Here is a 27,445-nt window from a genome sequence, read left to right on the forward strand (position 1 = left end):
GTGAGAAAGGGAATAATTTAACTATGAAGTCAGGGATCAATGTAGGAAATGGTCTTCTATGCACACATGTATGCTAAGGGTCCATCTAATACAATATTGGAGATTGATGTGAGCATGAGTGTATGCATCCATTGGTGATGTATATGAGTGTACGCATCCATTCGTGATGTATATTATTGTACTAATCCATGGTGCTTTATGGCTTGAGTTGTTTGTAGTGCAATTAATCACAACAATGTTGTAATTTTTTATAGAAAAATGCCATAAAAATTTCATGTTGCAAAACACACAGCAAAAAAATGGCATTTGTAGCATTAATCCAAGCATTTCTTGTAAACAATTGACTACACTAACCTAAGCCAATTTTTTAAACACGACATAAAATGCTACATCAACACTATTGTGATGGCAGGATGGGAGGAGGGAGCTATAGAAGGAGGATCGAAGGAGAACCGAGAGGAGGGAGTTGTAGGAGGAGCATGGAAGGAATCATTCATGCAGGGACAGTGCCTTTTCTCTACTTTCGTGCATAGATGTTACATGGAAGAGATGCTGGGCAATGTTGCTGGTGCTTGGAGGAGGGAGAACAAGGATGGAGGAGGAAGAAGGGGGCAGAAGCAGAGAGGGCTAGCAGAAGCACGTGGGTGAGAAGGGGGTGCTGGTGGGTGGGAGGAAGAAGGTAGAGCTTGCCATCTGAGCGGGTGGGGATGGAGCAGATCAGGGAGGAGAGGGAGTTGGGACTTGAGTGGCAGATGGAGCGGACGGGGAGAGCAAAGCGAGGAATATTGGGGGCAACCGACAGAGTGAGTAGAGCGGAAGATGGGTCTCAGCCCCCCTAATTATTTATCCATCCACCCCCACTTAGTTTAATCGACCCCCCCCCAATTATTCAACCTTTTCTATTGCCTTAATTGGCCACCTCAACACACCTATTTTATTGAATAACGATTTTTGGTGTGTTGGGGACCATATTAACGATTGAAAATTTATTAGTGGAAACCATGATTGTACTATTAGGTTGGATTCTTAGGATATTATTGATTGAAAAATTGGAGGACATGATACCATAAAAAAAAAGGAAATAATGCAGTGTATAATGTTTGCATTCCTCTTCTTACCTCAAACTCTGCGTCGTACATGTGGCAACCCTCCCTTGGATTCATATATTAAAATATTCATCCTTTTTGTAAAAAAACATTTGGACCATGAAAAATATACTCAGTATTATATTCAAAGAGACGATCATGCAACCACTCATGATGAATCTAAAGCTAGATGATGTGATAGAGTGAACACGGGGTTGCCATGGACTCAACGAGACTAGAGTTGCATCATCCTCTCTTTGAATTTTGTATACTAATAATGCTCATGCATCCCTAAATACAATATTAATACTTTATGAATATGCAAAATTCAAAGATCATGCATCCACTCAAGACAAATCTAAACATGGATGGTGTAATATTGAATAGGTGGTTGCCATGCACTCAAAAAGACTAGAGTTGGTAAGAGTGCTCATGCATCCCCATATGAAATATGATTGTAAGGCCCTTTGTGTGGCCTCAAATCTTTCATTCCACATTCTACTTTCTATACACAGTTCAACAATAATGATTTCACAAGCTTCTTCAACCTCTAATCATGAATAGGGAAGAGATAAGACATGGATTATTGTAACCATTGCATGCATGCATTTATTTGTTGTAATGACATGCATGCAATTATTAATAGAGAGTAGATTATGCATGTACTTAATGGAGACCCGCTATAGTGCTCACTAATGGCTGCCTCACATCGACTCTCCCTCTCCACCCCACCCCTCACGTGGAACTCTCCTTGCCAGCATCACAAACAGCATAGAAGACTCAATCCATCCTTCCCTCACCATCCCTCCACTCTTTGTTGTTGCCACCTCACCACTCCTCTCCTCCACTCCTTGCACCTCTCCTCTACTCCACTCCTCATTAAGGGCCGCATCTCCATCCCTCCCTTTCCTACTTACTCCTTCTGGCCACCTCCACCCTCTTGTTGCCCTTCAAGACTGCCTCTTGCCTCCTCGCCTCCTTGCTTCCTCACCTCCTCACCTCCTTGCATCCTGCTTGTTGCTAGCGATTTCTTGGCAATTCCAAGACTGTCCCTCCCCTTATTAGCGAGCTCCTCTACACCTTGCATCATGCTTTCCCTCATTGGCAGGCTCCTTCAACAATGCACTCTCCCTCATCGACCAGTTTGAAGGCCATCTACATGTGCAAGATTTTGATCTTCCCTCATTTTGGTGTCTCCAATGAAAAGCTTGGGGGTCTTGTTTTTGGAGGGGGGAAGCATGACAATGGTAGCACGTTAATGCGTTGCCATTTTCATGCTTCTGCCACCCAAAAACAAGACTTTCAAATCCCTTGCGTAAGCTTGAATTGGCCTCTGGATTTTGGGGGTGTAATGGTCGAAAATGGCAGTGCGTTAACGCACTGGCATTTTCTACCATTACACCCCCAAAATCAAGAGCCTCATTCAAGCTCGAGCAAGGGATTTGCAGAGGCATTGCAACTTTAGTAAATGAAATTAATCAGATTAGGAATTGGAAAACTCAATTTGGGAATGGTGAGAAATACATGGGGTCCTACCTTTGATGCCTAAATGCATGAAATAGGCAGTGCGTTGACACACTGCCAGTGCGTTGACGCACTGCCTATTTCAGGCATTTAGGCCCTAAAAGTAGGACCCCGTATCTTTGGACTTACAAATCCAAATGGGCTCATGTCATGTATCAAATTGAACGGCAAGAGCCAATCTAGATGGTTTTCATGTCCATTTTCTCCATCTATCAAAATTGTATGCATCAATATATACATATATGCATCAACACATACATACATACATACATACATACATACATACATACATACACACACACACACACACACACACACACACACACACACACACACATATATATAGATGTATGTACATCTCAAGATGTACATACATACATACATACATGTATGCACATACATACATACATACATACATACATATATATATACATATTTGATGCATACAATTTTACTAGATGGGTAAAATATGCCCCACTGTAATTTTCATGGAGAGACCCAACTAGACAAATAGAGCAAGTCCAAGGGGTCGCTAGGGGCACCCCCCGGCAAATGGAGATGCCCACTCTGCAATTTTAGCACCAATTTTGGAATGTAAACTGCATAGTCAAGTCCAAAAAAAGTTGTGTCAACTCTGCATTAAATGTAGGGTGGTGAATATATCCTATTCCCTCATGGGGCCTGGAGAAGAGACGGAGGGAAAAAATTGAACCTCCAAAAAGGCTTCTTTTACATGTCTATGTGGACCGACTCTTACTAGCATTGAGAGTGGACAAGACAGCTACCACTGGTGTGATATGGGAATCTCCAAGTCTCAAGTTTTTGGGTCCATGAAATGAGATCATGCTAACTGTAACTCTGAGAGGGTGCAAAGGCAAGCAACATTCTTCATTATAGCTGACTAGGAGAGTGGCCAGGTAGCAATGATTTTGGGAAGGGAGACGATGATACTTTGTTGTGTTATGTAGGATATCAATTTGCATTAAATGTGAGACATGTTAGATATAACTTCAGAAAATCCTAAGTCATAGACTTGATACATTAAATATTCAAGCCTAAATAAGCATTAATCAAGACCTAATGCACCATACTAGACTTTGGCCACAACCTCGTTCCATAGACTTGCCAACATAAGGCCAAAATTTTCATTCTTAAGAATGTGGAAAGATCTTATGTTTGGCCACAACATATGGCAAAAAAATTTCATTCTAAAGAATAGGTGGAATGAAATTGTGTTTGACAAATAGAAATCAATGCTCAAGTTTGGACATAAATAAAGGTATCCTTTTGAAGGTATTGGAGCACATGAGGAAAATAATATTGAAGATACATGAGTTTTTAGACATACTATTAAAGACAAATGAACATATAATGGATGAAATCCTATTGATGATACATGAATTTCAATAGAACTATCATTCAAAAGATTTGATGGATTGAATGTAGCTTTAATACATTATCCCTTTTACAAGGGTGTTTTAGTTTGAGGCTTGAAACATAAGAATGATTCTATGTTAAAGCCTAGTGGTTTGTTAAGGATATGTGAAACTTATAGTAAAAGTACTTACAATGGAAGGGATTATATCGAAGATCCCATTAAGGACATGTGAACATATAGCAGAAGAATTCTACATTAAAATGAGTGGATCAAACTTAATGGATCAAAAGCAAAAAAGGATAATGGTGCAACCTAGGGGCTACTCTATGGCACTATGGTAACAACCTTTGTAGTTACTATTGAAGGTAGTGCAACTTTTTTATCAAGCAAAGAGACACGAACCACTCCACATGGCCTAGATCTGTATGACCTAGGTTGCACCGACTTGTTTCTTTCATGGATAAAAAGTGACCCTTAGGTGATGCTATAGCACTCCCTTTTTTAGTCCATTATTATAGCACAATGGGGGCCTTTTGACCTAATACTAGCTACCCATCAAATATTTGTTGTAGATGTTAGGGGTAATTACCAAACTACTAATGGTAGTTTTGTCACTACCATTAGTAATTTTATTGGAGTGTTCTTTAATGGTAGTTCTCCTACTACTACATACAATATTACCAATAGTAGTCCTAATCCCAATGATAGTACCGTCCAACTTACATAATCAATTAGATCTATGAATGCATATACATAGGTCTATCTAGATCTATATCTATTCAATATAGTAAATCACCTATGCGTTTGCATTTATTTTTGGAGCTTTGATATGCTTTGAAAGAAAGGACAATGTGATTTCATTATTGTTTGCATTCTTGTCAAACATGAGGAGCTAGACTGCATAAGAGTTGGGAGGCACATTGTAATTTGTGTGCAGATTTGATCCATTGAATAGCCTCTTGATTCTGATTGTATTCATTCTTATTAAATCCTTAATTTGGTTATTTCATACCGAACATTGCCATATCAATTTAGATTGTTTTTGGTCTAGTAATGTCTTATCGATTCTGATTGTTTTTGTTCTTATTAAATCTTCACAGTAGTTCACTATGAACTGTAGCTGCAGTACAGCATATAAGATAAATGGGTGCTCGCATTCAATATATTTTTGAGAGTCAGAGCGATGGTGGCTGTAGACTACAAAATCATCACTTTGAATAAATTTGGCAAGATTCTTATGATAGAAGGAATAATTGCTATTGCACTAACGATGAAAGAAAACTATCGAAAGGCTGACACAAGGCTTGAAATTATGCTGGTGCTACTAGGCTTAATAGTCATAGGCTAGTAGTAGTACTAGTGTATTTACTAAGTAGTGTATGTGCCTCTCTTCATTAAAATTCTGTCTTCAAAAAGATATAATACATAAGACAAAATCTTCTAATTAGTTTTATCATCCTAATGTTGAAACTGACTTAAATTCATAGTCTTCAAAAAGGTATAATACATAAGTCAAAATCTTCCAATTAGTTTTATTGTCCTCATGTCAAAACCGACTTTCTCTTCCTTTGTCTCCTATGAGCCTCAAACCTTCAATTTATTAATCTCTCAAATAGTAAGAATGGTCTTGTATTAAGAGGTGATGATATCTAAAGTGTTCTAGAAATAGTAAGAATGGTCTTCTATTAAGAGGTGATGATATCTCAAGTGTTCTACAAAATAGTAAGAATGGTTTTGTTATAAGAGGTGATGATATCTCAAGTGTTCTACAAATAGTAAGACTGGTTCAAGTGTTCTACAAAACTATTAGGTACCTCTTAGTGGTTGAAGGGAAGGGGTGATGATATCTCAAGTGTTCTACAAATAGTAAGAATGGTCTTGTATTAAGAGGTGATGATATCTCGAGTGTTCTACAAATAGTAATAATGGTTTTGTATTAGGAGGTGATGATATCTCAAGTGTTCTACAAAACTATTAGGTACCTCTTAGTGGTTGAAGGGAAGGGTTGTGAAGTATGGGCAAAATCTCTAGGAACTACATGATGGTTGCAAGAACAATTTTGAATGTCATAAATGACACTTGGTTTTTTCAACATATGGGTGAACTATTTTTAAACATTCAATTCTTTCATGGTTGATAACACTTTTAATAAGAAGAACCATTTTGAATGTCATAAGTGTTGATGCAATCCTATGCTATGAAGTCTACAGACAGTTTGTTCTTCCCGCATATGGATGAAGTGATGTTTACATTACTAAGCTCAACATGTCAAGCAATGCACTTGTTTTGATTATTGAAGTAGTTGTGATAATAAGACCCATTTCTAGGATCTCATGCTAGCAAGGGTGCACAAGGGTCAAGGTTTACAAAATGGGATAAACCACCCTCAAATGGTTCTGTCTCTTGCATGCACAAGAATTAAAATCTTAGGCCTTTATGTGGACCTAGTTTCTCATGTCTGCAAGAGGTATCATGGAGGCAAAGACATATCACATCACCTACATCATATGATGACTAGAGGTGATTTACAAAGTCTATAAGGACTAATACACATAACCATGAGATTCTTTTTGGAGTACTACTCCAAGCAGAGAACCTCTAAATGGACTACATGACCAAGTGATAACAAAAGTTCAAAGATGTTGACTTTAAGAGGACCAATCTTTATCTTTATCTACCACAAAATTTGTTGCTTCATTTGTTAATGGACTTTTTTCTTCAACCATATTTAATTTAGCTTTCTTCTTCTCATTGAAAAACTTTTCAAAGTGATTGTTTTTGCCACAATAAGTGCATCGATTGATCAAGATGATTGGTATTTCCACAATTATTGCATGCTTTATACTTGACTTTTGATGAGAACTTCACTGTAAGTGCTTGAGTTTGATCTCTACCTTCCTTGAAGTCTTGTTTCTCTCTTCTTCTTGTAGAGCACTGATGATGATCTCTAGTATTGATTGGGGAAGATTCTTCAAAGTAGTCACAACATAGTCAAAATCTTGGGGCATACTCTTTAAGAGCATAGCCATTGCATCATCTTTAGTGAGACTGGAGAATTGATTGAGGCCAATTGTGTCATAAGACTCCTCATAGTGTTGACATGACCTACAAGAGAGTCTCCATTCATCTTAAGTTCAAAGAACTTGATCTTCAAAGTCAATTTATAGTTATGAGAGCTAGCACCAAATAGCACATCTAACTTATGCCAAGCCTCATAAGGAGATTCCAAATCAAAAATATTATGCACGTAATCATCTCCCAAACCTAATGCAATAAATTGCATAGGCTTTCTCTAGCATTTTAGCATCTACTAGTGTTGTTGAAGTAGAGTCACTTGCCTTCTCCTTTTCTTTGGTAGTGGTGGATTGACCCTCATGGGATGACTGATTCCTTGGCTTGACTAAATCCCACAAATTCTCCTTTATAAGCACAACTTTAATTTTCATTTGCCAAGTATGGAAGCTTTGGCCATTGAATTTGTCTATTTTAAAGGTAGCCATGAGAGGGTCCAAACTTGAGAGGGTCTATTTTAAAAGTAGCCATGAGAGGGTCCAAACCTTTATGATTAGACAGCGTCTGCTCTCTTACAAATGGATATAAATCTCAACCATACAAGTGCATATTGCAAGCAATGAAATTAGAGAGTCCTAGTATTATTGCTTCAAAATAATACTATGGCTTTTTCTTCACAAGCTTTGTCACTTTTCTATTGACATATCTAGGTGCTTCTTTCTTCTTCTTTCTTCTTTTAGAATAATAATATGGCTTTTTCTTCACAAGCTTTGTCACTTTTGTATTGACATATCTAGGTTCTTCTTTCTTCTTCTTTTCTTTTAATTTCACATATGAAGCATTAGAAGAGTAACAAGAGCTAGGAATTTTGAATAAACATAAGTAACTGATAGTTTACGGACAATAAATCATCTTCAACACTCTTTAAAGCTTGCATCAAGCATCTAATCACCAAAACTCTCCAAAACTATAGTGTAACAATAGAGAAAAGTGGAGACCTCAATTCAAACACCCTAAAGCAAATTTGAGAATGCTTTTGAAGCCAAAGTGAAGACTGTATATCAACCCAAGGCCACTAGCAATGGTGCAGTGTTTCCCTAGAGAGCTTAAGCAAGCCCAACTCATTTTTTTGTTCATTTCTCCTCATCCACTATAGTATTGGTGCTCAAAATTCATCAAAATGTTCCTCAAAGGGTCACCCTATAGGATCTAGGAGGGTTGGGAAAAATTTGTCTTCAGCAAAGAGAATTTGACATGAGTCATCGGGCAGAGTAAGTGTTGGCACAGGCAGCAGAGAAGATATTTCTCTAATTCCCTGAGCCAAAGGTGCAACCTATCAAGGGAAAACTATAGCTAAAAGGGTTTAGGAAATGGTGCAAAAATGAGGGAGAACAAGCTCAAATAGAAATTAGGGTAGAGATGGAAGAAAATATGAAGAAGGAGAGAGATGGGAAGAAGATGGTGATGTGGCAACTAGGGGGCTAAAGGGTTTTCTAGAACCTAGAGCTTTGATACCACGTGTTGGGAAGTGGTGGAGAGAAGAGATGCATCATGACAAGAGTTGAGAACACAAGAAGAATCCAAAAGTTTGTTCTATTGATTGTGAGAGAGAAGCCTCTCATTTATAGAGTGGGAGAGAGGGTGGCCTAGATCATAGGAACCTCTCCTACATCAAAGGAAATCAGCCCTACATCATAGGGACTTCCTAAATCATTGGCATCTCCTAAAGAGGGATCCTTCTACTGCACCATCAGCTATGTCATGGTCCTAGATAGCACTAAGTGTGCTTCACTACACACACACACACAAGCGCGCGCGCGCGCGCGCACACACACACACACACACACACACACACACACACACACACACACACGCACGCACTCACGCATGCACGCATGCATGCACACACACACACACACATGCATACACACACACATACACACACACACATAGACACACACACACACACACACACATCCCTTCGGGGACCCTTGTGTGGTTTAAGTTTGTCAACATACTGATGGACCACGATAGTAGGAAATCATATTGGATCATGAAATTAGGAAATCCTAGAAAGAAAAACATGGAGAAGAGTGTGGTCGGCCTTCCATTACTTTAATTTTTACAATACATGGTACATTACTTCGATAAGTGGTAACTTGTGGGCCTTACCTAGGGCACATAGTTGTAACTATAGTTTATTCTACCACATGTTAGGTAATTTATATGGATTAAAACTATGAATGTTCCCAAGGGATCCCTTGGATCGCCTCATCTATATTAAATGTAATGGACAACCTTACCTATAATACTTTGTAGTTCAGTATGCTAGCATGATGGTGTCCTTGGATAGTGAAGGGAGTAATGGAATATACAGGCGGACTATACCCATCATGATGATAAGGGATGATGATAATTCCTATATTCTTAATAGTATGGTATTCCAACTATTGATGAGGATAAGGGATGAGGATAACTAAAGGATGATTAGTAAGGGATGAGTCTCACTATGGATCTTTATTCTATTGGATTCATCCATGCTCTAGGCCTTCGAAAGACCACTTTAGACTTCTGTCCCTAATCTAAACACCTTGGTATATCCTTTTAGATGGACATAGATACTCAAGCTTCAACCATGGATTAGTGTAATTATCCCTTGGTATTAAGGGAAATATTTATGACCTTATGGTGTAGATAACCTGTAACCATAACCCATGTTAGGAAAAAGGGGGGTGACTAACACTTGTACATTTTGCTAAGTTGATAGTATGAAAATAGAACACTGTACCCACCTTTGTATTAAACACAGATAGTGGTGGGAAGTGTACCAAAGGGAAGTAAAGCAAGAGATAAAAGATGGTTTAGGACCTTTTAAGATATTTGAGGTATCCAAAGCAGCTGAACTTTGTCAGCACAAGTATATTCCGGGGACCACCATAGGAAATGTACACTTGTTGATAGATGACACATGGGAATCTTATATGAATAGATCACATGTTAATATGTGTTGAATAGTAGGAAGTGACATTTCATACTTGGGACTTGTGTATGGGATAGGAGTTATGAAGGGATGACATGGCACTATGACCTTGAGAAGGATGGCCCATTGATTCATTAACGAGTACATTGCCTTCCCCCCCCCCCCACTTCATGATTTAGCCAACCAATGCTCAATGGCCCAAGCTTACAATAGAGAGACTCTTTGTATGGATGAACAACCCCCTTCCTCCTTCCTCTACTGTCGGTTGCATGTCGCACTGAAGAGAAGCCTACTTCACTCCCACTAGCGGTTGCATGGTGCTCCAAAAAAGAGAGCTCGCTTCCACTAAGGATCACCCATGTCCAATATATTCTCACCCTTCAATACATGAAGGGAGCTCGAATAATTGGAGGCGTTAATGGCAAAGAGACATGCAAAGCCCAACTTGCACAGACGATGCAAACTGCTCAAAGAGATTAGCCAGGTGCACATTGCTCTCTAGAAAACCCAGCTTGGCTTCTAGATAATCGACTCAGTGTGTGTGTGTGTGGTCGAGAAAAGACATATATTGGCTATCGATTTCTTGCTTGAAGGTTTAGTGTTGCTCTTCCAATGCGCTATTATAGCACTTGGATAATCTGTAGCAAGCTCTGAGCAACATTGAACGCCTTTGTCTGGCAACATCTCAGATTAACAGATCCGAGCTCTGCCCTGTGCAAGGATGTATAACTAGGACTCGTAATTTATAGCCTTGAAAATGGAGCGTCAAGTCGAACTCCCTGTATCTACGCTTGTAGACCTTGGACTTGTTTGCTGCACCTATGTTGGTTTGTTTTATGCATGTTTCTACGTGGAATTGACAGTTGAGATTTTGCTTACTACTTTTCAGTCTGGTTTGTAAGTCACCCACTACTACTTAGAAACTCCCTTGCGACTCAGATTTTAGTGGAAGACTACCTACCACTAGACAATTTTGTGGCTGTCACCTATATACAGAGCTGTCGGAATGTATGGGAGAGTTTATATCCCTGGAGGCGAGCTCATCACGTAGGTCATCTGAAAATATGACCGTCGGGCTCCCATTGTGAGACTTATGGGAGGGAGTGATGCTTGTTTCTTAATGCTCTCCAGTATATGTTTAGCTTGCGTTTCTTTGATCCACGACTCTAATCATGGAATCTCCATGGATAATAGAGGCCTAGCCTTACACTTCTCATTGCTTTTCTTGAGTGATATAGCCCCGATAGCCCAGGCACTATAGTGCTGGGACAATTGCAGTATGAGTACAGGAGCTAGCGAGCTTCATATATGTGCTAAGGATCCCCACGGAGGCTAAGGACGGTGGTATGTAGAGCTAGATTCGTCAAGCTTAACGCTCACAAACTCTGTGTAATTGTCGATTTCATGGGGAGCAGCCAATTTTCATGCAGATTAATGACCGGTAGAGCTAGATTGATGGCAAGTGCAGGATCCGGTTATAGTACACTACCTCCATTGCTTACTTATGATCGGTTTCCCACATTACATGGCGATATATTCATACCATACACTATTATATTGCACTGAGAAATGACAATAGATGCTGGCTACCATGGCACAGTAGTTAGTAGGATTCTTTGTATAAATATCATGAAGAAATAAGAGGAGAAAAAACTGTGTCCCAGTCTCCAGAAGCTAGCCACTCGTTGCACTAGACTTTGTCCCACCTATGGGCAGACCAACAATCGATACACCCTTTGGAATGCTATATCCAAGCTCATCGACGTCCATTGTGAGCTTATGTAAGATGGCAATCCGTTACGAGAGCAGATTGTATGCCTTGTTTTCTAGACCAATAGTGATTTTCTACTACACGAGGCAGCTTGGTGATACGCACAATTTTTGAGCATTATTTTGCTTTTCCTCTACTGATCGAGACAAAATCTTGTATATTGAATCTGTTGCAGGATGTTGCATGGCTAGACACTTAGGGATTATGACATAGGCAAGAGAAACAGATGCCCACTCATGACCAGATCTAACTCTACTGAGTTAGGACTGACATTCCTATGGTAGAAGATGAGAATTGACATTTTTGGCAGAATTTTTGAGCATATTAGAGTGTCTCTATTACTTCTTCATAAGAAGAATTTACTTTTTATGGGATATGAACTTAAGAGACCTTTTTGGGATAAAGACCTAGGCATTTTAAAATCTATCTACTATTGATTCTTCATTTTGTATTAACATGAGTTTATTTGCTAGAAACTATATATTATATGGGTTCTCATTAGCCTTGACATATATATGTGAAGAGGCCTTGGCATATATATGGGTATATATATATTTGTCTCTGTAATCTTGGCATTTATACCTATGTAATATATGTATATCTCGTTAGCCTTGGCATACTATTTATTTATATTTTTACCAAAGAGTTCTTGTAAATGTGAAAGTACACATAGCTTCATTATTCATTACTTTCATTGGGATAAGAGGAGGACAATTGGAATTACTTACATTCAATTATTGTCAACTGACATGACGGGTTCATTATATGAAGTTTTTTGGGGCAAGTCCCAAGGCCAAGGAGGCATTAAGCCTAAAGTATGGTATTTATGATGCAGGGGTTAGTCACGACATATTTCCACTAGTTTTGAGTTCATTATAACACCCCTTAGTGGGATAATCCTTTCCACTTATGAATGGAATGACCCTGATGATGCAGGAATTGGAGACCCTTTTAAGATTTTATCTTGCAGGATTATGGGCATGGCTTGCTTTGAAATGGAAACTGGAATCTTATCACAATATATTATGCCTAGGATGCCACTGATGTTTGAAGAAACTTTCTCGCCCTATGTTCTAGATTATTTAAGTGAAAAATGCGATCATCTTGGATATATGTAGAGTCAAAATATATATTTTCTACCTTTTCATTTGTAGGCAAGTTTATATCCATCATTTTTTGGGGTTCTTGTGTGCAGGCCTAACATGATGCAACATCATGATTGGTTGAGATTTGATCAAAAGACTTGGTTGGAATACCCAAATTTATGGTTTACTTGAGATTCCCACTTATTAATTGGATTTCACTAATATTTTACATGCATTTCTTCATATCTTTAATTGCCTATCTTTAATTACTATTGAATAGTAAAATGCCAAGATTTGATTATGCTAATCTAGATCAAGTGACACGGATAACAACTGTGTGCCGATATTGAAGCTTGCAGTCCCACAATTCATAGTGTACATGTTCTAATGTGCTATGTTTGTGGATGGATGCAGGTGAGTCGGCATACCTCTCCATCAGGTTTGCATTAGAAAATCTAAGGCATTAAGACACAGTGTTGGCAACTTTGAGGAGCACTCTACAGCGGATTTTCTCCAAGTATTGCTAAATATAATTGAACTCTCTATTGGAGACTATTAATCAATATCATTGTACTTTTTGCAATGTACTGACATATATGTGAGTATAATAATTGACTCCCACTTTGACATCTTGTTAATGTTGAGATATCGAGCTCCACTCGTGATATGCTAGGGTGACCGTTGTGCATTTATGGCATCGACTTGTTAGCTGTAGATGCGGTTGGTACACCGCCCATGAATAATAGCTAGATGACAGCTATCCTTATGTACTCTAGTTCGTGGCTCAATTAGTATGCCACCCTCATTAGCTGAGTTTGGTTTGAGACCTAAATATAGGATTCTTCTATTTCTTTGTACTAGAGTTCTTTTGGCTTTCACAACTAAGAAGAGGAAAATTATTTTCAGTCTCCACCTTTGTGTGTATTCCCCCATTGTCTATGTGAGAAAGCCGCAAGTGAGACTCCTTCCCTCTCTTCCACTATCTTCACATGGTATCAGAGCCTGGTTCGTGGTAAGGAGCTCAAGAAAGCAAACCAAGTTCGTGGTGTCCTGGTAAGAGGACCAGTGTTGCTTTCCTTTTTCGAGTTTGGGAGCAAATCTCTGTAGGTAGCACAGCCGGAAAGTGCAAGAGTGCATTGTCTTAGGTTGACATGTCCTTCGCGGTGTGGCGAGAGGGCAATATATGCACTGAGAAATGTCCTCAGTGACTTTATTTTTCTAAAAAGAGGTTATTTCGGGGCCTGTTTTGGAGACAGAAGTTCTTCGCAGGCTCTGAGAAAAAGGCCCTGTTTTTGCTATGCGACTACTTCTCTATAGGTCGATGAAAAGTTGCCATAGAAATTGCATCGTATGCCTGTGCACAGAGATACTAGGAGTTACAGAATCATCCTTATTGTCTGTTGATTCAAAATCATCACTAGGAAGTGACTGTGTGTTCAAATACCACTTTCGTCAGTTTTGCAGATTTGCTCGTGTGAGGCAGAAGCTGTGTTTTTTGCAGTGACAGAATATTTTGCAGTGTTCTATAATGGTGTCTGATTCTCTTTTACAGATTGTCACTAAAAAGCTTGATAAGAACAACTTCCAAGCATGGAAGTTTAGAATGACAAATTTTCTAATAGAAAAAGGCTATTGGGAGTTCATTATAGGAAATGAAAAAGAATCAGTTCTCCCTAATGTTCCCAATCAACAGGAAATGTAGGCATTTTGAGGATGGCATGAGAGAGCCAGAAAAGTTATGTACTGGCTGTCTATCAGTACTTCGGATTCTATGATTGTGCATATTCAGGATGCAAGTACGCCAAAGGAGGCATGGGATACTTTGGCAAAAATGTACAGCACAAATACGCAAGCCAGGAAAATGCAACTCAAGTAGGAGTTGCACAATGTGCAGAGAGGAAATATGAGCATCAATGACTACTACATGAAGGTGAAGAAAATTGCAGATGCACTTGCTTCCATCGGGTCACCAGTGGAAGATGATGATTTGGTTTCTGTGAACTTGAATGGTCTAGGAAAGGATTATGCACAGTTCCGGACATCCATTGCCATCCGTGAAAAATTTCTTGATTTTGAGGAGTTGTTTGCTCTTCTAATTTCTGAAGAGCAGAGAAATGGTGGTGCATCTTCTTCAAGAGAAACTTCAAAAGAAACTGTCTTCTACTCAAATGCTGGAAAAGGTAGAGGCAAAGGTAGAGGAGGCCGATCTGAGGCCGTGGTAGAAATCAAAATATGCAGCAAACTCAAGAAAACCAGTCCTTTGGAGGAGGACGTGGTAACTCTAGAGGCAGGGGGAGCCAAAGAGGCTGTGGTGGATGGCAGAGAGGCCAAAATGCAAACAGCAATGTTGAATGCTACTACTGTGGTAAAATGGGTCATATGGCTAAAGACTGCTACAAAAAGTAGAATGACATTATGAATGAAAAATTGCAGTAAGGCAATTATGCATCCTCTAATAGATAGGGTGATGACAGAAATGAGCATTTGTTTATGGTGCAGTACATGACCAATTCTGTGACAAGTGCAAAAGAAAGTAATGATGTGTGGTATGTTGACTCAGGTGCATCGAACCACATGACAGGTCATGTATGCAAGGAAAATGGAAAGACCAGGATTTGTGGAGACTGGTGATGATACTGCACATCCTATTGTGCAGATTGGTAAAATTCCTTTGTCTATGCAGGATGGGAAAAAGAAATACTTGTCTGATGTATTTCATGTCCCGAATATCACTAAGAACCTGGTTTCAGTTGGTCAAATGGTTGAGTAGGGCTTGCAAGTCAGATTTTATCCTCATGGATGCTTTGTTGAGGATATGAAAAATAACGGTCGCTTGATAGCAAAAGCAAAGAAGAAGGGCAGGATGTTTACGTTGGATGCCATTGATATTGAAGAAACATTCAGTCTAGTTGCAAGGATGGCAATCGTAAGAGCAGTCATTGCTATGGCTGCATGAAAGGAATGGTCTTTACATCAGATGGATGTAAAGAATGCCTTCTTGCATGGTGATTTGCAAGAAGAGGTCTTTATGGAGCAGCCACTAGGTTATGTTCATGCTGTTCATCCTGAGTTTGTTTGTACGTTGAAGAAAGCCTTGTATGGCTTGAAGCAAGCACCTAGAGCATGGTCTGGCAAGATAGGGTAGTATCTTGTCACTATTGGCTATCAGATTTCTAAGGCAGATTTCTCACTTTATGTGAGAAAAACAGAGAAAGGTATTATGCTGCTTGTCATTTATGTTGATGATTTGATCATCATAGGTGATAGTGATGAAGATATCCTTCATGTGAAAATGCTATTGAAGCAGAAGTTTGAGATGAAGGATTTGGGAAAGCTACATTATTTCTTGGGCATTGAGGTAATTAGATCACCAAGTGGGATACGGCTCTTGCAGAGGCAGTGTGGATCGGACATGCTGTCCAAATATGGGATGACAAGTTATAAGCCTATTTCAGTTCCTTTGGAGCAGAATGTGAAGCTGAGCACAGATGCAGGTGAGCCTCTGGAAGACCCTACTATGTACAGATGCATAGTAGGAAGTTTGATTTATATGACTATTACCAGGCTAGATTTGAGCTATGCTATTGGATTGGCAAGTCAGTTTATGCAGGCTCCAAGGAAACTGCATTTGGATGCAGCTAGATGCATACTCAGGTATGTAAAGTCCACATTGCAGTATGGACTATTTTATGAGACTGGGGTTCAGATACAGTTGCATGGATACACTGATGCTGATTAGGCTAGTAGTATTTTTGATAGACGATCTACCAGTGGATATGTGTTCTCTTTTGGGAGTGCTGCAGTCACTTGGAGCAGCAAAAAACAACCTACAGTTGCCTTGTCAAGCACAGAGTCTGAGTACAGGGGTGCAGCGATGGTTGCATGTTAGCTTGGTTGCATAAGCTACTTTATGATATGCATCAGTCTACAGATGGGCCAGTTGTCATTTATTGTGACAACATGAGCAGTATACACTTGGCAAATAACCCAGTCTATCATGCTAGAACAAAGCACATTGAGGTGCATTATCACTATGTGCAGGAGAAGGTTTTACTAGGTATTATTGATCTAGTTTATGTCAGCACAGAGGATTAGGTAGTTGACATATTCACAAAGGCATTGGGCACAGAGAAGCTGCGCAAGTTCAAAGACCTACTTGGTGTGCAAGAATTGGGATTGAGCTCGAGGGGGAGTGTTGAGATATCAAGCTCCACTCGTGATATGCCAGGGTGACTATTGTGCAATTATGTCACCGACTTGTTAGTTGTAGATGTGGTTAGTACACCACCCATGAATAATAGCTAGATGACAACTATCCTTATGTACTCTAGTTCATGGCTCAGTTAATATGCCACCCTAGTTAGTTGAGTTTTTTTTGAGACCCATATATAGGGTTCTTCTATTTCTTTATACTAGAGTTCTTTTGGCTTTCACAACTAAGAAGAGGAAAACTGTTTTCAGCCTCCACCTTTGTGTGTATTCCCCCATTGTGTATGTGAGAAAGCCGCAAGTGACACTCCTTCCCTCTCTCCCACTATCTTCATAGTTAAGAGAAATGGTATGATATGGATTATTCTCACTTATGTGGTATTGAGAGGTTAGCTATTAAATAACTACTCTCACTAGTTGTTTGAAAAGGATAATAGTAGATGTTTGAAATTGATTTACTTTGATATTGAAAACTGGTCTAGTAGTATAGTAGGATAGATGTTTGATAGGTCTAAACACACACACACACACACATACACACTCATGCCTCCAAAAAAGTTCTAGCCTAATAAAAGGTCATGGACCCATCTAAATAAAATGGGGGAGGCCTCTTATGATGAGAAAACATAGCATCCCCATAAATTGACCAAATACCCAACAAGTAACTGTTGGTAAGTACCACTTAGAAGAATCGAATTCTTCCCCCTAGGAGGATTATGGCAAAGGAAGAAGGGAGCCCCCCTAAGAACACAATGAACTGCAGGTCAATAAACTAATGGATAGCACTGGAATTAATTGATTTACCCCCAGAGGGGATTATAGAAAAAGAGGGGTGCAAAAAGTGTACCCCAAAGTGGAGTATTATGGAGGCCCAAAAGGTGCAAGTTACGTGAATGTGCGGTCATAATGACCACAATTCCTGCCCTTGGCAACCACCCACAAATAGCCAATTGACTCGTTGAGTCAAAAAGGGATCAAGGGACTTTAAAATTAACATCCAAAGCCCTAGCCCTTAATCATGATCCTCCTCCCAAGGAAGCCTCGTGGCCCAAGCGCACGAACTAGAAACTTGTGAGGAGAAATAATAGCGGCTGATAATGAGCCTGACAGTTGGAGGAAGACCAGGGAAACTACACCACAAATAGATTCAAAAAAGATGGGCAACACATAGGTGAGCCCATTCTCTTCTCTCCCCTTCTATAGAGCGCATCGTCTCCTTCCCACCTTGGTTGAGAGCCTTTCCCACCCTCGATGAGAGCTTGCTATAGCTCGAGGATATCGAGAGGGAGGCTCAAGGGAATGGGCACCTAGCTCCTACATGTGCTCAATGAGCATAAGAATACACGATATCACTCCCCTCTTGCCTGTAGACTAGATATCTTTGAAGCCTTATCAAAACAAACAATATTGTTTTGGAGCTCGGTCCCTGAGCGACAACTTCTGCATAGAGGGAAAGCAGACGAGGCACGCAGCCTCATGAGATGTGGAAATGTTGCTAGGGAAGCACCTGAGAACCTTGGGAGGGAGCTTCACCCAGTTGACAACACCAGCTCAGAATCCAACTTGGCTCGAAAACGAAGAGCCTACTATGTAACTCTGAAAAAACCATGATAGTTGCATATTGTTTTTTAACGTTCGGATGATGTATGAAACCATGGTCTATGAGCAAGGTCCCCGAGTCCCACTCCGATCAGAAATACCATCATGGATGTTTTTATTGAAGCTATGCTTATATATTAATATAAAATATTGGCGAAAGTTTCTGGAGCTCATTTTTTTAGTTTCACAATATTGATAGGATGTAGTATACTTTTATATTTTTCCTTTTGAATTCTAAACTAAAAAATGTAAATCCTAGCGAAACTTTATTTTTTTTTTGCATAAAACTTTCAAATTTTGGCGAATCTTTCAAACATTTATTTTTATTAGGGCATACAAACTTTCGATACCAATATAAAAGTTTAGCTCCTTAATGAAACTAACTTGAAAAAGTCATCCATGAATACCAAACAACGATCTTATATATGTGCTTACTGGGACTAAACATGAATGTGTAGCTTGTAGGGAATGTAGAGAACGTTCTCTGACTTCCATGAAAGTCTCGAGCGTAGCCCATTTATATGGCTTGAGCTATGACCGCTTCATTCTCATATGAGCACATGGAGCCTATGATTGATGGCGCAAGAGTAAACAAGTATAAATCAAAGCTCTATCCCTTCGAATGGTCGAGACTCATGCTATAGGAACTGCTTATCCTGTCAAAAACACAACGTCTACATGTGCATGGCTAACCCTTTTGCCAAACATAATGCACGAAGCCTCCCCTACTCAAAGTCCCCTCTGTTCAGTCGCATATATGCTATACACTCTATAGCGCATTATATTTGAGGGACAACTTACCTTCTTGCAAATTGATGTAGGTCTTGCTGTTCCCGTCAGCTCGAACCTTCAGCAAGCATAATAATGAGGAGGCAAAAACTCTCCGTTGTGTTGAGCCAAAAAAGCTTGCATTGGAAGGTCAAGCTTCAAGGTACACAACGCGGCCACACCAGTGAAGCTCTGCACATCTATTTGCAGACGCTAAGCAACTATGCGCCCTAGGTCTTAGAAGATGAATGTGCATTAGCATCCCACACTAGGATCAGGCTCCTTTTCGCACAAAACCACCTTGCAACTAGCATGATTCCTAATTGGGATGGCAAACAAAAACTGGCCGAGTGCTTAGAAGAAAGGCACAGGGAAGCCTAGACCTTGAAAAGGAGACAGTGACCTCGTTTTTTAAAAATTATTTAAAGAGAACTACGTGGAAACTACCCCCTAGTTACTGCTCCCTTAGCACACATAACTTCTATTAGATGCAAGTTCATATGATAATTACTAGGAATAGGATTTGTTTCGAAAGCTAAAAAGCTTGTGCCCTTTTTGAGCTATGGGGGAATAATATGATTGAAAAGGATCTTTCTGTTGAACAATATCGTGAAGCGAGAATCCGAGTCTTGGAGGACTTTTTTTATATTGTATAAACACTAGACACTATGATTCCCTTGGCCTACTTAAAACACCAAGGATTAATATGGTTGGAGACCCCTAGTAGGTCCAAAAAATAGGAAAATAGTATGATATCTATTCCTAACTGAACTTACAATGATTAACAATTATTTATGATTGTTGCATTCTTTGAGGATTTCACAAAAAACTTTGGACCCTCGAAACCTTTGAAAAGGAAAGAAGAACTTATGCTGTCTAGGATGCTATAAAGATATAACCCTCAGCTCATCAGAATGTATCAATCAGAGCCTCCATCTTGATTAGAAAAATGTTGGGGTTGACAAGGATAACAACTATAGCTAGGCTGTGAAGCCTGTAGTCCCATAAGGTGTAGTATTCATGTTCCAACATGCTGCACATGTGGATGGATGCAGGTGAGTCAGGCTACTTACCTTGACTTTCCGATAAAAGGGAAGGAAACTGAAGAGATGCATATAAACAACTCAAACCAGTATACAATGGTCCTTGGCTCAAGTACACTTATCAATGAAGAACACTTTTTGATACCCCCCCCAAGGTTTTTTCACACTTTTTGATATTTCCTTAGAAGTTCCATAATACATGTTTAGATATTAAACTATTCAATGTGACTTGGTTATTATGCAAACCAAACCAATTCAATGGATGTTCTTGGCCAATCCATGCTTTAGACAGATTGGAACTTAAGATTGGGAGAAATATAAAGATGACAATTTTTGAACTCTACACTTTTTATATATAAATGACGTGAATGTTTTAAATTGATGAACTGATACTAATGATGTCTCTACAATAGAAATGTATATGAGCACCAACCTTGGATGCATGATACATCACCCTCATGCACCTATTGCAGGATGAAAAGCAATAAAAACATGGGAATGGGGATGCATTAGATGTGAAAGGCTTTTTAACATAGAAACCAAGAGTATGTAGTAGGGAAGAAGTAGATTACATTGTCTTAATAGGTAAGACACACCATTACAAGCTCATCAAGATGACATAGATCCTAACTTAATGGGTTTGTTTCTGTCTTCCCTAGGCACCTACTTGGTTCATGGACCTCAACAAACTTGGGTATGAGGATCCACTTCCAGACCCCTCACAAGCATGCCATGCCATCATGACCATGTTTTCTCAAGGAGTCCATGAAGCTATAATTAGCTTGGACTCACAGGAATTAAAAGAGCACCGAGATTCCGATCGACTATTAGTAATGCAATTATCCTTCAATGATCGGTGCAAAATTTTGGTCCTCAGCAAAGGTAAGGTGGATGAAGCAATAACCCTCATTGGACAACTCCATGAATCCTTGGATCAGATTATTCATGAGTATAACAAAGCTCTTTTGGATTTTGTAGAATCATCTCTAAGCACTATGAGGAACCTGTTTTTGAACTTCAATCTTAACCCCCTGTTAGTTTGGCATCCGCAAAGGACATGGGACTGAAATGTTTCATTCCCACACAGAGCCCGCTCTCTCCCCCCCAACACAACTTTTGCAATATGGAAGGACTAACAAGACAAGATCTTTTCAGAGTTAATGGTGACACTAGTGACCACCACCAAAAAGAGCTCATGCCCCACTTACACGAACCCCTTCTTCCCACCCAGGGTTTTGGAGGCAGAATTAATGGCACACGATAATAAAGTTTGGGACTTGCATGATATGTATCTGCTAGCCCCATTTCACATTGACACTTGGTTATTTCTCACTGATCTCCTACAGCTACTAAAAGCTTAAAACTGGAAGCAAAACAAGCAGCTCAGAACTTTGATATCCCAATTGTTTACAGCCATGCATTGGCCAGCTTCTTTCCCATGGCCATGTATGCTTCAGGTAGATGTCCATCCCCAATAGGGGTATTTGGTAGATGCAAGAGCAAGATCAGTGAATCAGAAAGGAGGTACCCAAAATATGTCAATGATATTTTTAATGTGGGGAGGCCATATATTAGGTACAGATGCAATGAAGAGAAAATGGACTGTAAGGCCCAGCCACTTTGGTTTGACCATGCCATATGGTTCATTGTTGTTAACAATCTGGTTACCTTTTTTCCAAGGAGACCTCTAAAGGCAAGATTATGAGAGGTGGCAAGACAATGTCCTTTACTCAGGATGCCATTAAAAGCTACCAGTTAAGCACTTCTTGTATGATGAGAAGGACTGATATTTTGCAGGTATGCAACTCCCCATCAAAAAACCTTGTCTACCTCCCCCATGGGGAGATTACCTTAACCACTTACCGCTTGAAGAACAATAAGAAAGGATTTATATCTTTTATGTTTAGTAACCCCCTTCTTGACTATTTCTCCATTAAGAAGCTTCTTTCATATTTTTGTTTAGTCCATGATTTACCACTAGCTAGTACATGTATGAATGACGTCCTTATTAGCTGGTCCTTCAAGGATAACATGGGAGCTAGACTAATGAAGCCATGATTGTTCTTTAGGGATGTAGGTAACATAACCTGCCATTGCCTTGAACCCTACATGGCCAAGTTCATTAACAAAACTTGGAATCATGTGATAACAATGGACACTAATAACATTATTTAGAATGAGCAGCTTCGTAATGAAGTGCAAAAAGGCTTGAACCATATCCCAAGGGAGGAAATACAACTAATGGACACACTCTCTACTTTAATGCAAGCTTGGCATCATTTGATAGGCTTGGTTGATAAAAACGAGGGGTACGGCCTCTACAAAGTAAGTAAACACATTGAAAATTTTGGGAGTACGAATTGTAGTGATAGCTCGTTTCACCGCCACCATCTCTAGCTTTGATAACCTCCACGATGCACGAGATAAAAAGACACGCCCATTTGGCCTCTCTTGTGGCCAAGCTTCACGCATCCTCCCTGTGGTGCGTAGATCCTCCTTTATGCCTACGAAATGTCTTGTCCCATTCAAATGTTCCCAAATGGTAGACACCACATTCTTGAAGATATGCATGGGATCAAGCAGGTGATAAATAGACTATAATTGAAAATGTTTAATTATTTGAAATTATTAGTTAGTAATAAATCATTGGAGAAGGTACCTTTGCAATAAATTAAGGGACCTTGGTTTCTTTTCTAAAATTGGCCTTTAACTATGATGGCTGACCTTGGGAGCATCGATATTGCCATATGGAAAAAGACAAGTTATGCTGAGAGTATTTAACAGAGTTTAAATCTTCGGGCGGACAAACTCAAAGGCATATTCTGCACTGCAAAGCATATTTCTACAAACTGAATGCATTACAATTTGATGAATGTGAAAATTTTTCAAAGCTTAGAAATGGCCTTCCTATTCTGTTCGGCCAGCCCTCGAAAGTTCCCCCACGGTCAAGATTGGACATTTCTAGAGTGCGGGAAAAATATACTGAATTAAGCTCAGTAGCCAATTGCGCTTCGGTTGTACAGAAGGAGGCAATAGAAAGGATTTAAGAAATTTTCAAGAGGTGCCCACACCGTTGCTTAATTATAGGTGTTAAGCAGCCTTGATTCATACAGAACTGTGTCCGGATATCAGCGAGAGCGATCTGAACCTTTAAAACGGATCAAATCGGTCTGTATTCACAAATCAGCCGTGGTGCTTGTCGGACGTTCTGATTGTCATTCACGTAAGCCTTTCTGTACACTGCATGAGCGTGTTTGATTGTTGTTTTTGGCAGAGGTGTTTTTTTGTAGACTGCAAGAACGTATGTGGATGATTTGCTCAAGAATTGTCAGGTTCTGGGATGACAAGCTTCTTTGAATCACTGCTTATGAGTTTAGCTAGGCTGATTGCTGATCCACACCATCGCAGGCAGCATGGAACGAGATCGGATAGGAATTTTGGCTGCCCTCGACGACGCCAGAACCCAGTGGTATCATTTCACCACAGTCGTTATTGCAGGGCTGGGATTCTTCACCGATGCTTACGACATTTTCTGTATAAGTACAGTTACCAGGCTTTTGGGGCGTCTCTACTACTACGATCCTGGAACATCACAGCCTGGCATTCTTCCACCACCCGTCTATTGGGCTGTGATTAGCATAGCAATAGTCGGCACTTTCGCTGGGCAGCTTGTGTTTGGTTTTCTCGGAGACAAGCTGGGAAGGAAGAAAGCCTATGGCATCACGCTCATGATCATGGTCGTAAGCTCCCTCGGTTCCGGCCTCTCCTTCGGAGCTACTGCTAAATCCGTTATGGCGACTCTATGCTTCTTCAGGTTCTGGCTGGGCGTTGGCGTGGGCGGAGATTACCCCCTATCCGCAACGATCATGGCGGAGTATGCGAACACGAAGACTCGTGGTGCTTTCATGGCCGCGGTCTTTGCTACACAAGCGTTGGGATTTCTCTCTGGTGCAGTGGTAGCGCTCTGCGTGTCTTCAGCCTTCAACGCTACGTACCCCCGACCCACGTTCGCTGAGGATCCGATAGGATCGACTGCCCCGCAAGCCGACTTCGTCTGGAGGATCATCTTGATGTTTGGCAGCGTCCCGGCCGCTCTCACATACTATTGGAGGATGAAGATGCCGGAAACAGCGCGCTACACGGCGTTGGTTGCTGGTGATGCAAATGGAGCAGCTCAGGACATGGCCACGGTACTGAAGGGGCTGCTGCAGCCAGAGCAAGGCAAGGTGAACACCGTAGTCCGGTATGGATTGTTCTCCAGGGAGTTTGTGCGGAGGCATGGACTGCATTTGCTAGGCACGGCGGCTACCTGGTTCTTTCTGGACGTGGTGTTTTACTACCAGACTATGTATGTGAAGGATATCTTCGCAGATGTGGGATTGCTGAAGAAAAGAGAGCAGATGAGCGCCTTGGAAGAGGTCGACAGCATCGCCACAGCGTACTTGTATGCAATGCTTGCTATGTTGCCGGGCTTCTTCTTGACAGTAGCTCTGATAGAGAAGCTGGGCAGAATCAAAATCCAGTTACAGGGTTTCTTCTTTCTCACCATCTTCATGCTCGCCCTCGGGATACCCTATGATTATTGGAGAGGAGGTAGATGCCCAGCCAGCGACACAGGCTTCTGTAGCAACGCCGCTCATCTCAAGGGATTCGCTGTGATCTATGCACTCACCTTCTTCTTCTCCAACTTCGGGCCCAACAGCACCACCTTCATATTGCCCGCGGAGCTCTTCCCGACCAAGCTCCGATCGACGTGCTATGGCATATCAGCTGCAGCAGGCAAAGCGGGAGCCATGGTGGGAGTGATCGGATTCTTATATGCATCGCAAGGGGACAAGAAGCATACCGGCGACATCAGGCCAGGGTACAATCCCGGGATCGGGCCAGGAACTGCTCTGCTTGTGCTTGCCGTATGCCCAGCTTTGGGCTTCGTCTTCACGTTTCTACTGCCGGAGACCAAGTCGAGGTCCTTGGAGGACATCACCGGAGAGAATTCTGATCTGATGCCGGCATCAATTCAGTTAAATACTCCACGGAGCCGTCTGCTGCGAACTCTGGCTACTTCATGAGCCAGATAGGGAGTTGCCAACAAGGTTAAAGTTCTCACCATCAGCTAGTTACCATGGCTTAGGACTCACGAGTCGTATAGGGAGTGGCAATTCAACAAGCGGCTAAAGTTCTCACCATCACATTGCTCAAGTTCCTAGCATGACACCATGAAAGTTCTCTAGGATTACATCAGAAGTGGTCACGGACCCAATAGGGAGATGCACAACAGGTAGGTACTAGCATGCCATGTACACTTTTCATCATATGGCATTGAGGACTCATGACTCGTTAGGGATCAATAGGGAGGCACAACAAGGCTAAATTCTCGGCATCACGAGCATGACACCATGAAAGTTCTAGAAGTGGTTAGGGATCCAATAGGGAGATAAACAAGTTTCAATGTCCTCTCGTCTTGATAGGATTCTTCTTTTCAATAGTACAAATATAGTACAAATATATTCACGTCTTTCTCCCATCTCAAGGGCTTTGGGTGTTTAACTTCTGAGGGGGTGGTTCCAGAGTTGCTCTCTTTAGGCTCTTGGTGTTCACTTTGTAAACCCCTTACATCACATGCATTCAACAACAGGGTTTCGGGTTATAAGTACCCTTCATATCCCTTATTTATATATCATATCCAACTAGCTCGAAGGGTTCTGTAGCTATTTTCATGGGGTACGGGGAAGGGCCAGTGGTATGGCTGCCTCTATTGTAGCAGCTATTGCTATTAGTGTAGGTGGGCTTGAGTTTGGTGTGGATCCAAATTTGGATCCAAAACTTCTTTTTGACCTACCAAGTGGTTGATGAAAACATTGAGCCCGAGATGTACTCTCTTGGAAAACATTGACCACAAGATATGACCAGCTTGATTGATATGGAGTAAATCCAAGGAGCACTCCATAGTGCAGATTGTTCAAATGCAAGACGTCATACCTTGGATGTGGCATTACTTATATGACATGGATTGGTTATGCCCCTATGTTAGGAGTAAGGAGAAAGATGTATGCTTACGTGATGTCAGAGATATCATTGATGTTCATGCATTGTGTGTTGTGGATTACAGTGTAGCTCCTGTGCATGATGATGTTTATGATGAGGAGGATGTTTTAAATGAATGAAGTGGGTGTTTTTCATATTAAAATCCTATGGTAGCATAGAAGTGTGTCATAAGGTCACAAGTGCTTATAAGACTTTTTAGAATGTTGTCTCCTAGTCTCTACACTGATCACACGATGTGCACAACATGGGCATGGTGAGGAAGTATCAAATTGTCTTGAATGGTGCAACATAAGCATGTCTCCAATTGTAGTCACCATCATTTACATCTTTAAATCCATTGGCAACATGGGGTTTACTGAATTGGTATTGTGTTGAAATTGTCAAATAGGTTTTGATGGGAAATGGTATTGTGCTTGCCAATGCTTTGATGGATATGTGGTTCACTTGCAAAAGCACAGAGGCACTTTACAGATTCATGTTTACCTCTTAGAATTTTTGATCCATTGATTAGATGGATGAGAATGATTGAGGCTGATGTGTTCATGTAAAGAGGGCTAGAGTGCAAGTTTGCCCCACCAAGAAAAGGTGATGTCTGCCTATTCAAACTAGGCATACAAACCAAATTTATCTACTAGAGGAATAAATGAGCATACAAGATCCTTCATACTTATAGCCTATCACGGGGCATATGTACAAGATTCCATGTGGGTAGATTTGAGTATGAAAAGAGGCATTAGGGCTGAGCAGAGGCAGCAACAAACTGAGGATGTATAGCTTCCATGTGGGCAGCATGGAAGGTTTCCATATGGGTAGCACATAGATGCTACACAAGGTTGTCGTGTGATGCTATTACAAGGCCCAGGTGGAGGGCAGAGAGGCCCTCATGTGAATACATGGCTATTGAAGGAACAACCCTCGAGGTGCTTTAGGCCATAACTATCTGGTT

General features: G+C 40.6%; 1 protein-coding gene across 1 annotated transcript; it reads left to right on the forward strand.

Moving 5' to 3' along the window:
- Nucleotides 1-23,867: 23,867 nt before the first annotated feature.
- On the forward strand, nucleotides 23,868-25,523 carry LOC147895137 (inorganic phosphate transporter 1-4-like). Its single transcript, XM_087383417.1, has one exon. The coding sequence runs from the start codon at nucleotides 23,868-23,870 to the stop codon at nucleotides 25,521-25,523; it is 1,656 nt and encodes a 551-aa protein (XP_087239543.1).
- Nucleotides 25,524-27,445: the final 1,922 nt, after the last annotated feature.

The sequence above is a fragment of the Dipteris shenzhenensis genome, chromosome 13 (assembly GCF_047967505.1).
Source record: "Dipteris shenzhenensis isolate YYH24624 ecotype China chromosome 13, Dip_SZ_1.0, whole genome shotgun sequence".
Taxonomy (NCBI): Eukaryota; Viridiplantae; Streptophyta; class Polypodiopsida; order Gleicheniales; family Dipteridaceae; genus Dipteris; species Dipteris shenzhenensis.

What these genes read in the sequence shown, in the direction of transcription:
- LOC147895137 (XM_087383417.1), top strand. Translation starts at nt 23,868, where the DNA reads ATGGAACGAGATCGGATAGGAATTTTGGCTGCCCTCGACGACGCCAGA.